At 54.4% G+C, this 16,074-nt stretch overlaps 1 protein-coding gene across 1 annotated transcript in view; it reads right to left on the bottom strand.

The window, feature by feature from the left end:
• Positions 1 to 3,579: 3,579 nt before the first annotated feature.
• The window catches only part of LOC308143998 (zinc finger protein 438-like), a 38,993-nt gene continuing 26,498 nt past the window's right edge, over positions 3,580 to 16,074 (bottom strand). Inside the window, 3 exon segments of the mRNA XM_080514973.1 lie at positions 3,580 to 7,119; positions 7,286 to 8,892; positions 8,894 to 8,976. Of these exon segments, the coding sequence (XP_080371099.1) occupies positions 6,525 to 7,119; positions 7,286 to 8,892; positions 8,894 to 8,950 (2,259 nt within the window). The 5' untranslated portion in view covers positions 8,951 to 8,976 and the 3' untranslated portion in view covers positions 3,580 to 6,524.

Below are 16,074 nucleotides of genomic sequence, written 5' to 3'. Positions count from 1 at the left end.
CGCTCCTCCCTGCTCCTCCTCCTCCTCCCTGCTCCTCCTCCTCCTCCCTGCTCCTCCTGCTGCTCCTGCTCCTCCCTGCTCCAGCTGCACCCTGCAGCCTGACGGAGAGACGCAACAAACAAACAAACAGTGAGGAAGAAGAAGCAGCAGGAAGAACAGAACAGGGAAAGAAAGAGAGCAGCTCCAGTGATCAGGTTGAAGGGAGGTGGAGGTGGGGGGGTGGAGGTGGTGGGGTGGAGGGTGGAGGTGGGGGTGGGGGGGCTTTGATCTCCCCCCCGCCCCCCCCCCCAGCGCGGCGGCTCTGATTAAAGGGAAATATGCATCAGCGCAGCGCCGAGCTTTTATCTGCCGGCGACTCGACGCCTCCTGGTTCCTGCAGAACCAGAGACGTTCCTCTGGAGGCCTGTGACCTTTGACCTGTGACACAGTCATGTTAGAGCGGAGGGACGGCGTTCTGCACCGCCGCGTCGCCACGGCGACCGGGGGCCTGTTCCACCATGACGGCCTGGAAACAACCTGCTGTTTGTGGTTCTGTTGTGTGTGAACGGAACCTGGTTCTTCATTGTACCTGAAGATCCTGGACCTGAGACTCTGGTTCTGCAGGTTCTCCTCTGGGTCTGGTTCTGCAGGTTCTCCTCTGGGCCTGGTTCTGCAGGTTCTCCTCTGGGTCTGGTTCTGCAGGTTCTCCTCTGGGCCTGGTTCTGCAGGTTCTCCTCTGGGCCTGGTTCTGCCGGTTCTCCTCTGGGTCTGGTTCTGCGGGTTCCTCCTCTGGGCCTGGTTCTGCGGGTTCCTCCTCTGGGCCTGGTTTCTGCGGGTTCCTCCTCTGGGCCTGGTTCTGCCGGTTCTCCTCTGGGCCTGGTTCTGCGGGTTCCTCCTCTGGGCCTGGTTCTGCGGGTTCCTCCTCTGGGCCTGGTTCTGCGGGTTCCTCCTCTGGGTCTGGTTCTGCGGGTTCCTCCTCTGGGTCTGGTTCTGCGGGTTCCTCCTCTGGGTCTGGTTCTGCGGGTTCTCCTCTGGGTCTGGTTCTGCAGGTTCTCCTCTGGGTCTGGTTCTGCAGGTTCTCCTCTGGGCCTGGTTCTGCAGGTTCTACATTGAATTTGAATTTGTTTTGCTGAACTGGAACTTGAACGTGACTCTGGTTCAACATGATGCTTGTTTGATGCTGAGGTGGGCAGATGAGTGTCAGTCGGGGGGGTGGAGGTGGCGGGGGGGTGGAGGGTGGAGGGGGGGTGGAGGTGAGGCATATGTAGGCCTCCCACCGCCCTGGGCTGACCCACTCAGTCTGACCTTCCCACTGCAAAATATCAATTAATGACATTTCCCTGAATCTCCATGACGGAACGACACGAGGGGGGGGGGGGGGGGGCAGTACTGCTGGGAGCACTGGGGGGCGCTGTGGGGGGGGTCAGTACTGCTGGAGCACTGGGGGCGCTGTGGGGGGGTCAGTACTGCAGGAGCACTGGGGGCGCTGTGGGGGGGGGTCAGTACTGCTGGAGCACTGGGGGGCGCTGTGGGACTGTACCAAGTGGGATTGTTATGGTGACTGTCAAAATAAAAGCACCAAGTGGGATTATCAGGGTGAAGCGTCGTTCTGATGGGCTCTACTGAGCATGTGCAGAAGAACCAGTTGCCACGGCATCGTCATGCAAACGGAAACAGCCTGAGAAACGTTGTTGTTTACGATCGTCGTCAACAAAGCAAACCTTTATTGTGAAACACCAGGTTCTTCAGGTACATCAACAGTCACAAGCACAAACATTGTCAGTCTTTTTTTGTGGTTTTTTTCAGTTTTTCTATTCGACGTTACGCGAGCCGGACGCCTCCACCCTCCTGACCTGGAGGTTCTCCACTTGTGCTGACGGAGAACGTGAGATCGTCTCACGTCGCCGAGGAGACGAGAGACGGACCTTCCTGTCACTTCCTGGGTTCTCCTGAGGGGGGCGGAGCCAAGGACCAATCACTGACCAGCAGGAGGCCACGTTGGGCCGTTTGTCAAAACTCTGTGGAACCCCACTGTCGGAGCTTCAGCGATACCGAGTACCGATACCAGTGTTAACTGTTAGCCACTCGCCGATACCAAATACCGATACCAATGTTAACTTTTAGCTACTCGCCAATACCGAGTACCGATACTAGCACTAACTTTTAGCTACTCGCTGATACCGAGTACCGATACTGACACTAACTTTTAGCTACTCGCTGATACAGTACCGATACTAGCAGTGACTTTTAGCTACTCGCCGATACCAAGTACCGATACTGGCACTCACTTTTAGCTACTTGCCGATACCGAGTACCGATACTATATACTAACTTTTAGCTACTCGCCGATACCGAGTACCGATACTGGCACTCACTTTTAGCTACTCGACAATACTGAGTACCAATACTGGCACTAACTTTTAGCTACTCGCTGATACCAAGTACCGATACTATATACTAACTTTTAGCTACTCGCCGATAGAGTACCGATACTAGCACTAACTTTTAGCTACTCGACAATACCGAGTACCGATACTGACACTCACTTTTAGCTACTTGCCAATACCGAGTACCGATACTATATACTAACTTTTAGCTACTCGCCGATACTGAGTACCAATACTGGCACTAACTTTTAGCTACTTGCCGATACCAAGTACCGATACTAGCAGTGACTTTTAGCTACTCGCCAATACCGAGCACCGATACTAGTACTAACTTTTAGCTACTCGACTATACCGAGTACCAATACTGGCACTAACTTTTAGCTACTCGCTGATACCGAGTACCGATACTATATACTAACTTTTAGCTACTGGCCGATAGAGTACCGATACTGGCACTAACTTTTAGCTACTCGCCAATACCGAGTACCGATACTGGCAATAACTTTTAGCTACTCACCGATACCAAGTACCGATACTGGCACTCACTTTTAGCTACTCGCCGAAAGAGTACCGATACTAGCAGTGACTTTTAGCTACTCACCGATACCAAGTACCGATACTGGCACTCACTTTTAGCTACTCACCGAAAGAGTACCGATACTAGTAGTGACTTTTAGCTACTTGCCGATACCAAGTACCGATACTGGCACTAACTTTTAGCAACTTGCCGATACCAAGTACCGATATCAGTACTATCTTTTAGCTACTCATCCGTCCACTAGGGTTAGGATTGGTCAGATGGGTCAGACTGGACTGGTCAGTGTTGGTCCGTTGCCCCCCCCCCCCCCCCTCCTCCACCCCCCCCCCCCCCCCATGGCTTTAGTTGCCAGGTTTGGCTATGAGTGATGCATCAGGGTTCCACTGTGACGAACCGAGCAGCTTCCACTAGTAACTCTATGTAAATATATAGATTCATATATCTTCTGTCTCAATAGAACTATAGAATAAGTCTATGTAGCATATATACTCGGATACTTTTGGTCGGGTTTTGAAAACATTCAGGTACATTCACTTGACCCTGTCATCTTTTTGTTTCTTCATATGAAAGATAAAACACAGACGAACGTCAACAGCTACTCGTCGTGAAGTTACTGCCTCCGACCAGGAAACCACACATCAAGCGACCCCCCCGCACCCCCCCCAAAAACCCAACAAATTAAATAAAATAAACAATAGAAGCAAACCAAACAACATGTCAGTGCTGGTCCAGGACCAATCACAAGCATAGATATACGTTACTAGAGACTCGGATTCATCTAGAGTAGAAAATAGCATATTTTTCTGGACTTGACAGTTTCTATCGAGGTACACACTGGTCGTACGCCGCCATACACTGTTCCACTGGTCGTACGCCGCCATACACTGTCCCACTGGTCGTACGCCGCCATACACTGTCCCACTGGTCGTACGCCGCCATACACTGTCCCACTGGTCGTACGCCGCCATACACTGTCCCACTGGTCGTACGCCGCCATACACTGTCCCACTGGTCGTACGCCGCCATACACTGTCCCACTGGTCGTACGCCGCCATACACTGTCCCACTGGTCGTACGCTGCCATACACTGTTCCACTGGTCGTACGCCGCCATACACTGTTCCACTGGTCGTACGCCGCCATACACTGTCCCACTGGTCGTACGCCGCCATACACTGTTCCACTGGTCGTACGCCGTTCCACAGGCGCCATGACGGAGGCAAGGCAAAGGTTTCCTTTGCGTCGTTTCTAGAAAGGACAGACGTTTCCTGCCAGTGGTTCTAGAAGCGTGGTACCTATCAGGTGAACGGACTGCTGATGAGCCACGGTACGTCATGGACGCCAACGTCCCCACAAGGCCACAGGAGGTCACTGGTGCTGGTTAGTGAAGGTCTTCCTGCAGAACCAGAACCGCCGGAACCGTCCGTCGCCACGTCAGGAACTGCAGCTTCAAGTCAAGTTCAGATTCTCTGGGAGGAAAGGAACGTCCACCGCCTGATGACCTGCGACTGAGGAGAACCGACGGCCGACGGGACGGAGGAACCGACGGGAGGGAGGAACCGAGGGGAGGGAGGAACCGAGGGGAGGGAGGAACCGAGGGGAGGGAGGAACCGACGGGAGAGAGGAACCAATGAGAGAGGAACCATCGGTCGGCGGGATAGAGGAACCGATGGGAGAGAAGAACCGACGGCCGGCGGGAGGGAGGAACCGACAGGAGAGAAAACGACGACGAGGCTCTCCGGTTAGGAACTTTTTGAAAACGCTTCGTCTCCATGGAAACGGCAGAAAACGCAACTTTACGAAGACTCTTGGGTTCTTCCTGTCGCTGGTGAATCACGTTCTCAAACCGCTGCCTTGTGAAGACAAAGCGACTGTTTTTCCCTGGAGACGTTGTGGAACCGGGGCGTCGGTTCTCCGCGATTTAAAAAGATTCAGTCCGGCGGCGTCGAGCCGTGCAGATGATTCCAGATGTCAGATCTTCACAATGGAGCGTGAAGGAACAGAAGACGGATCGTCGCCTAAAGACGAGCAGAATACTGAAAATGGAGGCGGAGCGGCGCCACGCGGAGCCGTCCTGGTTCTCCAGTCCGAGGTCCGTGTCCGCCAGGCCTCCGCGGGCCGAGCTACGCTAACCAATGTGCTACCTGGGTGTTAGCGGCTCGTGAGGTCAGAGAGCGCCGTTCTCCGTCTTCAGCCGCCGTTCAGGAAATCAGCTGACGACAGAACGACGAGGCCTTGGATCCACACAGGAAGTAGAACCTGGGACGTTGACCGACGACGCCAACATTTAGAAACGGGACAGAACCGAGGCGTCGTTCACACAGTGATGCTGGAATAGATCTTTTTAAAGAGCTTCAAAATGTGAAATGTTAACCACAAGTCAGGAATGTTAAACAAAAAAGGAGATATGAACTCTATAAGGTCGAACGATTAAAGATCAAAGAACTCAAGAGATCAAAGAGTCCTTCTGAGGAGGAACGAGGCCCGTTGCCACGACGACAAGTCCAAGTGAAAACACTAAACTTTTGTTGTTTTGGGTTTGTTGTCCCGTCCCAACAACAGCGCCACCCTGTGGCCCGACATGAGAACTGCATGGTTCTCAGAGCAGCGCCTTGTAAACCTGGAACGTCTGAAACGACGTTAAGTGTCGCCGTGGAAACAGGGCTTAGTTACTATTGTTATTAAAATACTCTGAAGATGCAGTCCAACACGATAAACTTCAAGAATAAAATACTTTTTTTTTTTTTATATAGAATGAATTTGAAATTCAAACTTGAGACGAACTTTTCAAAATAAACCAGAGCAATTTTCAAAATATTAAAAACAAAATCAACATAATTGAAAAAAGGGAAACTTCAAGAAATCGTTTAAAACATCAAGAACAAAGTCGACGTGTTGATCAAACTTTTGAAAATCTGTGAATTTTGCTTGAAAATAATCAAATAATTTAATCTTTGAACTGGAAATTCAACCAGATATAAAATAGGATCATGAAATAATTTCTTTACTTGAAAATCCGAATTAATGATCAAAACTTCAACTTTGTTCTTGAAATAAAAAGAAAACTAAACTTAAATAGTTTTGGATTTCTTGACGTCGTATCGTTAATTACCGTGACGCTTTGGGCTTCATGCTTCTTTTTTTTTTTTAAAACAAAACAAATCTGCATGACTCGGCGGGTTAAAGGGAGGAAATGACTGCATCAGTTCGGTTCTAAACGACCATCGATCACATTTAAATAAGCAGTAGAAAACAAAATAATGCTCTAATTCCAAACAGGATATTAAATACAGACCAAAGAGAAACCCGGCAGTGCAACAAACTGACGTGAACAATTCTGCTGTTTACAAAAGTGGATTCTGGGAGTTTGGAACGTGAGATCCGTTTTCACCGTCTCTGCTTCAGACGTGGTTTCTCTGGAGAAACATGGACGTTGTGCTAAAACACCAGAGAGATGCTCTCCGTCCCTGTGCTGTGAGGAGGAGGAGGAGGAGGAGGAGGAGGAGGAGGAGGAGGAGGAGGAGGAGGAGGAGGAGGAGGAGGAGCCCCGGCTGGTGCCCCGTGTGAGGCTCGGGCCCAGTCTGGGCCTGGGAGGCTGGTGCCCCGTGTGAGGCTCGGAGGCTAGTGCGGGCTGGGCGCCGGCGTGTCCAGGTCCCCGTCTGCGTCCACGTCCTCCAGGCCGGAGTAGGACCCGAGGGCGTCCCACAGCAGGCCGGGCTGCTCGCAGTGGTGGCGACTCCTCCAGTGCTCCATCACCAGCTGCCTGCTGTCCAGCACCGCGCTGCACAGCACGCAGTTGAAGGCCGCGCCCGCCGCCAGCACGCTGAGGCCGCCGCCGCCACCGCCGCCGCCGTCCGGCGACGACTGCACGCCGCCGTCCTCCCGGCCGCGGTGGTGCGACAGGATGTGCCTCTTCAGCTTGGAGAAGGAGAAGAACTCCTCGTCGCAGCTGCCGCACTTCACCAGGTTGCGCCGCTCGTTCAGCTGCCGCCAGTAGTGGGCGGCGTGCTTCACCAGCTCGTCCTCGGCCTCGCGGCCGACCCGCGACGCCGGGTCGTCCTGCACGCGGACGTGGACCTCCTCGCCGTGGACGTACAGCAGATGCATCTTCATGTCGGCGAAGGTGGGAGTGACGGCCTGACAGCGGCCGCATTTGATCTGCAACTCCACGGGGTCCTCGCGGTCCGGCTCATCGGGCGGTTCTGGAGAGTTCCTCCTGCCGGGGACGAGAACACGTCATTAGTCACGGCTTTGAGACACATTCAATTAGAACAAGGGACACAGAACCAGAGGAATCAAATCCACTGTTGTCATGGAAACAGGCCCACATGATTGGTGCTGCGACACACTGATTGATGATGTCATCGGACGGCGGGTCTCACCCCTCCGGGGACACATGGTCCTCGTGGTGGCTGACGGAGGGCTCCACGGTCAGCACCACCTTGTGCACCTCCCTCAGGTGGCTGAAGTACACGCCCACGTAGCCGAAGGACTTGTGGCAAAACTCGCAGCTGAGCGCGCGGCGCGGCCGCGCCTCGGAGTGGTGCAGCTTGGTGTGCGTGCTCAGGCTGCCCGAGTGGGCGTACGCCTTGCGGCAGAAGGGGCAGACGTAAGGCCGGCTCTTGGTGTGGCTGTTCATGTGGCTCTGCAGGTGGTGCTTGAACTGGAAGCAGCGGCTGCAGGTGGGGCAGCGGTGGACCGGGCGGCTGCCGACGAAGACCCTGGAGTGGGAGGAGCCTCTCAGGTGGAGGGTGAGCGGGGCCGGCTGGGGGGGACCGTCCAGGGTCTTGGTGGCGCTGGAGGCCGGGACCTGCTGGCCCAGCAGGAGCTCCTTCTCCTGGGGCAGACCGACCAGCTGGGGAAGCGTCTCCATGAGCAGCAGGGGCTTGGGCCTGATGCTGCGGTACTTCTTTGAAATGTCCACTTCCTTCACCTTGGAACCTGGAACCACTGCCGCCGGTTTCTCGGGGGCCCTCCTCCGGAAGAACGACAGGGACCGCTTCTTCCGGGCCTCAAACGCCAGGATGTCCTCGACGGTCTTCCTCTTCCTGCCTCTCTTCTTGCCCGGCGGTTTCTGGAGGGTCCCCGGGACGGGGGTGGGCGTGGCCTTGGCCGGAGGCGGCAGGGCAGAGTTTGGCACCTGGTTGTGACCCGAGACGAGGGTCTTGTCCCGGGTCCCGGACGAGACAGCGTTCACGGGGCCGGCGGTCTTCTTCTCCGGGAGGAAGCTGCTCTTCATCTTGGCGTAGGGCGGGATGGGGAGTTTCCCTCTGGGGGGGGACGGGACGATCTGGACCGCCTTGCTGAAGATGGCCGGGGACAGGACCGTGATGCTGCCCCGCGCCGAAGGCGGCTTGGACGGGCACAGCCTCACCGCCGCCTTGCTCTCCTCCGCCGAGGGCGGGCCCTGGGGGCCGGCGGCGGCGGCCGGGGGGTACTGCAGGTTCTGCACCAGGCCGCCGGGGGCCGGCCACTCGGGGCCGTCCGGCGTTCGCTCCAACTGGGAACCGGGATAAAGGACGGCGTTGTCCGGCAGCAGGGCGGTGACGGAGATGTCGGCGGAGGCCGGGTCGATGAAGACCAGCTGCTCTGAAGGTTCCTCCTTGGGCACCACGGCCTCCTTCGGGGGCCGGGCCTCCTGGAGCTTCTTGGTCCCCGCCGCAGACCCGGAACCGGCTCCCGGCCTGGTCTGCGCGGTGGAGGCGGTCTTCGGCCTCGCCGCGGGCGACGTGGCCCCCCGGCTCCTCGCCGGCTGGTACCGGGGGATGGGCAGCTTCAGGTTCTTCTGGCTCTGCTGCTGCGGCGTGGCGGAGGAGACGGAGGGGGGCAGGGCCACCAGGGAGAAGGTCCCGTCCTGGCCCGCGATCTGCATCAGGGCGTAGTTCTGGGCCGGCACGATGATGGACTTGGGGGCGGAGGCGGTGGAGGCCTCGGGGAGGGCCGACGGGGGCTGGCAGGCCAGGACCGCGGGGGCGGGGGAGGGGGAGGGGGGAGGGCGCCACGGCCGGGGCCTTGGGGGCAATGCTTCGGAACTGGAGGCTCTTCATCTGACGGGCCGGACCGACGCCACACACTGAAACACAGACCAGCAGGAAGTGACGAGTCGGCATCTCCGTTACACAACCACTCACATCGTTTTTCATCTCGACCACACTGAGAACTGTAGTTTCCATGTGGGGCCACTAGTTGGTGCTGTTCTTCTTTTTAGTACTGAAAGCACACACACACACACACACACACACACACACACACACACACACACACACACACACACACACACACACACACACACACACACACACACACACACACACACACACACACACACACAGAATTAATGTCGTGTTGTTGTAATGCCTCAGATCATAGGAGGAAGATGCTCTATAATCTGTTGTTAAAGGAGGAAGATGCTCTATAATCTGGTGTTAGAGGAGGAAGATGCTCTATAATCTGGTGTTAGAGGAGGAAGATGCTCTATAATCTGGTGTTAGAGGAGGAAGATGCTCTATAATCTGGTGTTAGAGGAAGATGCTCTATAATCTGGTGTTAGAGGAGGAAGATGCTCTATAATCTGTTGTTAAAGGAGGAAGATGCTCTATAATCTGTTGTTAGAGGAGGAAGATGCTCTATAATCTGGTGTTAGAGGAGGAAGATGCTCTATAATCTGTTGTTAAAGGAGGAAGATGCTCTATAATCTGTTGTTAAAGGAGGAAGATGCTCTATAATCTGGTGTTAAAGGAGGAAGATGCTCTATAATCTGGTGTTAGAGGAGGAAGATGCTCTATAATCTGGTGTTAGAGGAGGAAGATACTCTATAATCTGGTGTTAGAGGAAGATGCTCTATAATCTGGTGTTAGAGGAGGAAGATGCTCTATAATCTGGTGTTAGAGGAGGAAGATGCTCTATAATCTGGTGTTAGAGGAAGATGCTCTATAATCTGGTGTTAGAGGAGGAAGATGCTCTATAATCTGGTGTTAGAGGAGGAAGATGCTCTATAATCTGTTGTTAAAGGAGGAAGATGCTCTATAATCTGGTGTTAGAGGAGGAAGCTGCTCTATAAAAATGATCTCTAAACATCAACAATAGGAGAAAACCCAGTTGGTTCTTTATCACGGTGACTTTCAAAATAAAAGTACCAAGTCCAAGAGAATAAGGGAGGAAACTTCTGATCGTCTCTACTGAGCATGTGCAGTACTACTGCTTCCCCACTAGGAGCAGCGTCTCCCACATCCACCCAGGTGTTTCCAGAAAGCGTCGTTTTCGCCCGTCGACATGGCAACAGAGTCAAAGTGTTTTCCAAAAGTTCCACCTTTTGAGCTGCTCGTGTTTCCAGTGACGCCGTCGAGTGAACGAGAACAAACGAGTCCTCTGACGCCTGTAAACTCTCATATTTCCCCTCAAGTCGTCGTATCAATTCTGACTGCAAACATGAAGAACTGCAGTCAAACAGTCCGCGCCGCGGCGGGAGCGCCGCTGCGGTTCCCCTCCGTCCCCGCCGTCGCAGGCGAGGCGCTAACAGCCTTTGTCAGGACTACAAGTGTGACACGCTGTGTGATTCTCCTCGGCTCGGTGGGCCGAGAGCCGCCTGGGGGGCACCCCCCCCCCACTCTGGTACGACTCGGCATGCGGCCGCGGCGCAAGCCGGGGATCCGCAGGGGCTCCTTGTACCATCCCGCTCACTTCCTGCCAGGATCAGCCAGCGGAGCGTGAAAGCCGCCCGGCGGCGGCGTCTTTACGAGGCGAAGAGGCGCTCTGGCTCCCGTCTCCGCTCCCAGTGACCAACATGGCAACACGGCCCCGGGGGCGACCTGGACGCCCCCCCCCCCACCCCCCGCCGACCCCCCCCCCCCCCCCCCCTGTCCCACAAATAACATTTCACGGTGGGGGCGGGGCTCTTCCCGGCTCCACGGGGAAACCGGAGACCTCAGTGAGGTTTTAGACAAAGTCTTTATTATCGCCTCTTTCCATCCGTCAGTCACAAGCCACAGGTATGGCTGCAAAAACAAAGGCAAGGCGCCCTTGCCTTCTATCAAGACTGGATCTTTATATCAAGAGGAGAGGAATTACAAGGCAGCGCTTCAAAAGGAACTAATTGTAAACAGGCCGGGAGGGTAGGGTTTCGCTTCGCGTGGCGACGGTCCAACGAGACTCTTCAACCGTCTGGACGTGTTGGACAAGAGGACGTGTTGGACAAGAGGAGGTGTTGGACAAGAGGAGGTGTTGGACAAGAGGACGTGTTGGACAAGAGGACGTGTTGGACAAGAGGAGGTGATGGACAAGAGGACGTGTTGGACAAGAGGACGTGTTGGACAAGAGGAGGTGATGGACAAGAGGACGTGTTGGACAAGAGGACGTGTTGGACAAGAGGAGGTGATGGACAAGAGGACGTGTTGGACAAGAGGACGTGTTGGACAAGAGGAGGTGATGGACAAGAGGACGTGTTGGACAAGAGGAGGTGATGGACAAGAGGACGTGTTGGACAAGAGGACGTGTTGGACAAGAGGACGTGTTGGACAAGAGGAGGTGATGGACAAGAGGACGTGTTGGACAAGAGGACGTGTTGGACAAGAGGAGGTGATGGACAAGAGGACGTGTTGGACAAGAGGACGTGTTGGACAAGAGGAGGTGATGGACAAGAGGACGTGTTGGACAAGAGGACGTGTTGGACAAGAGGAGGTGATGGACAAGAGGACGTGTTGGACAAGAGGAGGTGATGGACAAGAGGACGTGTTGGACAAGAGGACGTGTTGGACAAGAGGACGTGTTGGACAAGAGGAGGTGATGGACAAGAGGACGTGTTGGACAAGAGGACGTGTTGGACAAGAGGAGGTGATGGACAAGAGGACGTGTTGGACAAGAGGACGTGTTGGACAAGAGGAGGTGATGGACAAGAGGACGTGTTGGACAAGAGGACGTGTTGGACAAGAGGACGTGTTGGACAAGAGGAGGTGATGGACAAGAGGAGGTGATGGACAAGAGGACGTGTTGGACAAGAGGAGGTGATGGACAAGAGGACGTGTTGGACAAGAGGAGGTGATGGACAAGAGGACGTGTTGGACAAGAGGACGTGTTGGACATGAGGGTGTGTTGGACAAGAGGAGGTGTTGGACAAGAGGAGGTGATGGACAAGAGGAGGTGATGGACAAGAGGACTTGTTGGACAAGAGGACGTGATGGACAAGAGGAGGTGTTGGACAAGAGGTGTTGGACAAGAGGAGGTGATGGACAAGAGGACGTGTTGGACAAGAGGTGTTGGACAAGAGGACGTGTTGGACAAGAGGAGGTGATGGACAAGAGGACGTGTTGGACAAGAGGACGTGATGGACAAGAGGACGTGTTGGACAAGAGGAGGTGATGGACAAGAGGACGTGTTGGACAAGAGGACGTGATGGACAAGAGGAGGTGTTGGACAAGAGGTGTTGGACAAGAGGAGGTGTTGGACAAGAGGACGTGTTGGACAAGAGGTGTTGGACAAGAGGACGTGTTGGACAAGAGGAGGTGATGGACAAGAGGACGTGTTGGACAAGAGGAGGTGATGGACAAGAGGACGTGTTGGACAAGAGGAGGTGATGGACAAGAGGACGTGTTGGACAAGAGGATGTGTTGGACAAGAGGGCGTGTTGGACAAGAGGAGGTGTTGGACAAGAGGAGGTGATGGACAAGAGGACGTGATGGACAAGAGGACGTGTTGGACAAGAGGACGTGTTGGACAAGAGGTGTTGGACAAGAGGAGGTGTTGGACAAGAGGAGGTGTTGGACAAGAGGAGGTGTTGGACAAGAGGACGTGTTGGACAAGAGGAGGTGTTGGACAAGAGGACGTGTTGGACAAGAGGAGGTGATGGACAAGAGGACGTGTTGGACAAGAGGAGGTGATGGACAAGAGGAGGTGATGGACAAGAGGACGTGTTGGACAAGAGGAGGTGATGGACAAGAGGAGGTGTTGGACAAGAGGACGTGTTGGACAAGAGGACGTGTTGGACAAGAGGAGGTGTTGGACAAGAGGACGTGTTGGACAAGAGGAGGTGTTGGACAAGAGGAGGTGTTGGACAAGAGGACGTGTTGGACAAGAGGGCGTGTTGGACAAGAGGACGTGCTGGACAAGAGGACGTGTTGGACAAGAGGAGGTGTTGGACAAGAGGAGGTGGTGCAGAAGAGGACATGATGGACAAGAGGACGTGGTGGACAAGAGGAGGTGATGGACAAGAGGACGTGTTGGACAAGAGGACGTGTTGGACAAGAGGACGTGTTGGACAAGAGGAGGTGTTGGACAAGAGGACGTGTTGGACAAGAGGGGGTGTTGGACAAGAGGAGGTGTTGGACAAGAGGACGTGTTGGACAAGAGGACGTGTTGGACAAGAGGAGGTGTTGGACAAGAGGACGTGTTGGACAAGAGGGGGTGATGGACAAGAGGAGGTGTTGGACAAGAGGAGGTGATGGACAAGAGGAGGTGTTGGACAAGAGGAGGTGATGGACAAGAGGACGTGTTGGACAAGAGGAGGTGATGGACAAGAGGAGGTGTTGGACAAGAGGACGTGTTGGACAAGAGGACGTGTTGGACAAGAGGAGGTGTTGGACAAGAGGACGTGTTGGACAAGAGGAGGTGTTGGACAAGAGGAGGTGTTGGACAAGAGGACGTGTTGGACAAGAGGGCGTGTTGGACAAGAGGACGTGCTGGACAAGAGGACGTGTTGGACAAGAGGAGGTGTTGGACAAGAGGAGGTGATGGACAAGAGGAGGTGATGGACAAGAGGAGGTGCTGGACAAGAGGACGTGTTGGACAAGAGGAGGTGGTGCAGAAGAGGACATGATGGACAAGAGGACGTGGTGGACAAGAGGAGGTGATGGACAAGAGGACGTGTTGGACAAGAGGACGTGTTGGACAAGAGGACGTGTTGGACAAGAGGAGGTGATGGACAAGAGGAGGTGTTGGACAAGAGGACGTGTTGGACAAGAGGAGGTGATGGACAAGAGGACGTGTTGGACAAGAGGACGTGTTGGACAAGAGGAGGTGTTGGACAAGAGGACGTGTTGGACAAGAGGAGGTGTTGGACAAGAGGACGTGTTGGACAAGAGGAGGTGTTGGACAAGAGGAGGTGTTGGACAAGAGGACATGTTGGACAAGAGGGCGTGTTGGACAAGAGGACGTGCTGGACAAGAGGACGTGTTGGACAAGAGGAGGTGTTGGACAAGAGGAGGTGTTGGACAAGAGGAGGTGATGGACAAGAGGAGGTGATGGACAAGAGGAGGTGCTGGACAAGAGGACGTGTTGGACAAGAGGAGGTGGTGCAGAAGAGGACATGATGGACAAGAGGACGTGGTGGACAAGAGGAGGTGGTGCAGAAGAGGACATGATGGACAAGAGGACGTGTTGGGCAAGAGGAGGTGTTGGACAAGAGGACGTGTTGGACAAGAGGAGGTGTTGGACAAGAGGAGGTGTTGGACAAGAGGACGTGCTGGACAAGAGGGGGTGTTGGACAAGAGGACGTGTTGGACAACAGGACGTGTTGGACAAGAGGGGGTGTTGGACAAGAGGAGGTGTTGGACAAGAGGAGGTGTTGGACAAGAGGGGGTGTTGGACAAGAGGGGGTGTTGGACAAGAGGAGGTGATGGACAAGAGGAGGTGCTGGACAAGAGGACGTGTTGGACAAGAGGAGGTGGTGCAGAAGAGGACATGATGGACAAGAGGACGTGGTGGACAAGAGGACATGTTGGACAAGAGGGCGTGTTGGACAAGAGGACGTGCTGGACAAGAGGACGTGTTGGACAAGAGGAGGTGTTGGACAAGAGGAGGTGATGGACAAGAGGAGGTGATGGACAAGAGGAGGTGCTGGACAAGAGGACGTGTTGGACAAGAGGAGGTGGTGCAGAAGAGGACATGATGGACAAGAGGACGTGGTGGACAAGAGGAGGTGGTGCAGAAGAGGACATGATGGACAAGAGGACGTGTTGGGCAAGAGGAGGTGTTGGACAAGAGGACGTGTTGGACAAGAGGAGGTGTTGGACAAGAGGAGGTGTTGGACAAGAGGACGTGCTGGACAAGAGGGGGTGTTGGACAAGAGGACGTGTTGGACAACAGGACGTGTTGGACAAGAGGGGGTGTTGGACAAGAGGAGGTGTTGGACAAGAGGAGGTGTTGGACAAGAGGGGGTGTTGGACAAGAGGAGGTGATGGACAAGAGGACGTGTTGGACAAGAGGACGTTTTGGACAAGAGGGACGGACTAATGAATCAGAAGACATTGACGTTCAGAGACAGGAGACAGAGCAGAGGCCATATTGTTGAACAGCTGGAAGTGTTTCCGTGCAGCAGATTATTTATCCAGCACCCCCACCGCATCGCGGACAGATTCCTCCTCGGCTCCGCCGGATCATTGGTTCCACTTCGACTGAGACTTTGGCAGAACTCAGTGGAATAAAACCGCAGGACTCGAGTTCCTCCGGGTTCCTGGAGGAGCCGAGGGGACGGCCGGTACTCCGACACGGTTCTGGAGTACCGCTGGAGGTGGGGGTGGAAAGAGGGAGCTGGGGAACCGTCCAGAGAGACAAGAACCCACCGGATCCACACAAACACAAGGGTCTGACAGAACCTGTCTGGTTCCAGCAGAGAACCCAGAGTCTGACAGTTCCTCAGGATCACCGCCGGGCGACGGCGTCATTCTGACGGAACGTTGGAGGAAACGAGGGGTTTGGACCGACTGGACTCTGGAGAGAACCAGAGCCTCTGAGCAGAACATCTGGGAACATCACAGAACTCTGGATAGGTCTGGGAACGGGTTCTAAGACCAACGTGTTGTGGTGACGGAACGTCACTGTTGGTCTGTCCTCTGACGTAACGGCGCTCACTGCAGGAAACATGGAGTCTTCACCTCCACAGCCACGGTGTTATTACCACTGTTATTACCGCTTCACGGTGTTATTACCACTGTTATTACTGCTTCACGGCGTTACTACCACTTCACGGTGTTATTACCACTGTTATTACCGCTTCACGGTGTTATTACCACTGTTATTACTGCTTCACGGCGTTACTACCACTTCACGGTGTTATTACCACTGTTATTACCGCTTCACGGTGTTATTACCACTGTTATTACTGCTTCACGGCGTTACTACCACTTCACGGTGTTATTACCACTGTTATTACCGCTTCACGGTGTTATTACCACTTCACGGT

The sequence above is a fragment of the Blennius ocellaris genome, assembly GCF_963422515.1.
Source record: "Blennius ocellaris genome assembly, chromosome: 19".
Lineage (NCBI taxonomy): Eukaryota > Metazoa > Chordata > Actinopteri > Blenniiformes > Blenniidae > Blennius > Blennius ocellaris.
The sequence above is the reverse complement of the archived record's forward strand: the minus strand, read 5'-3'. Positions and strand labels throughout refer to the sequence as shown.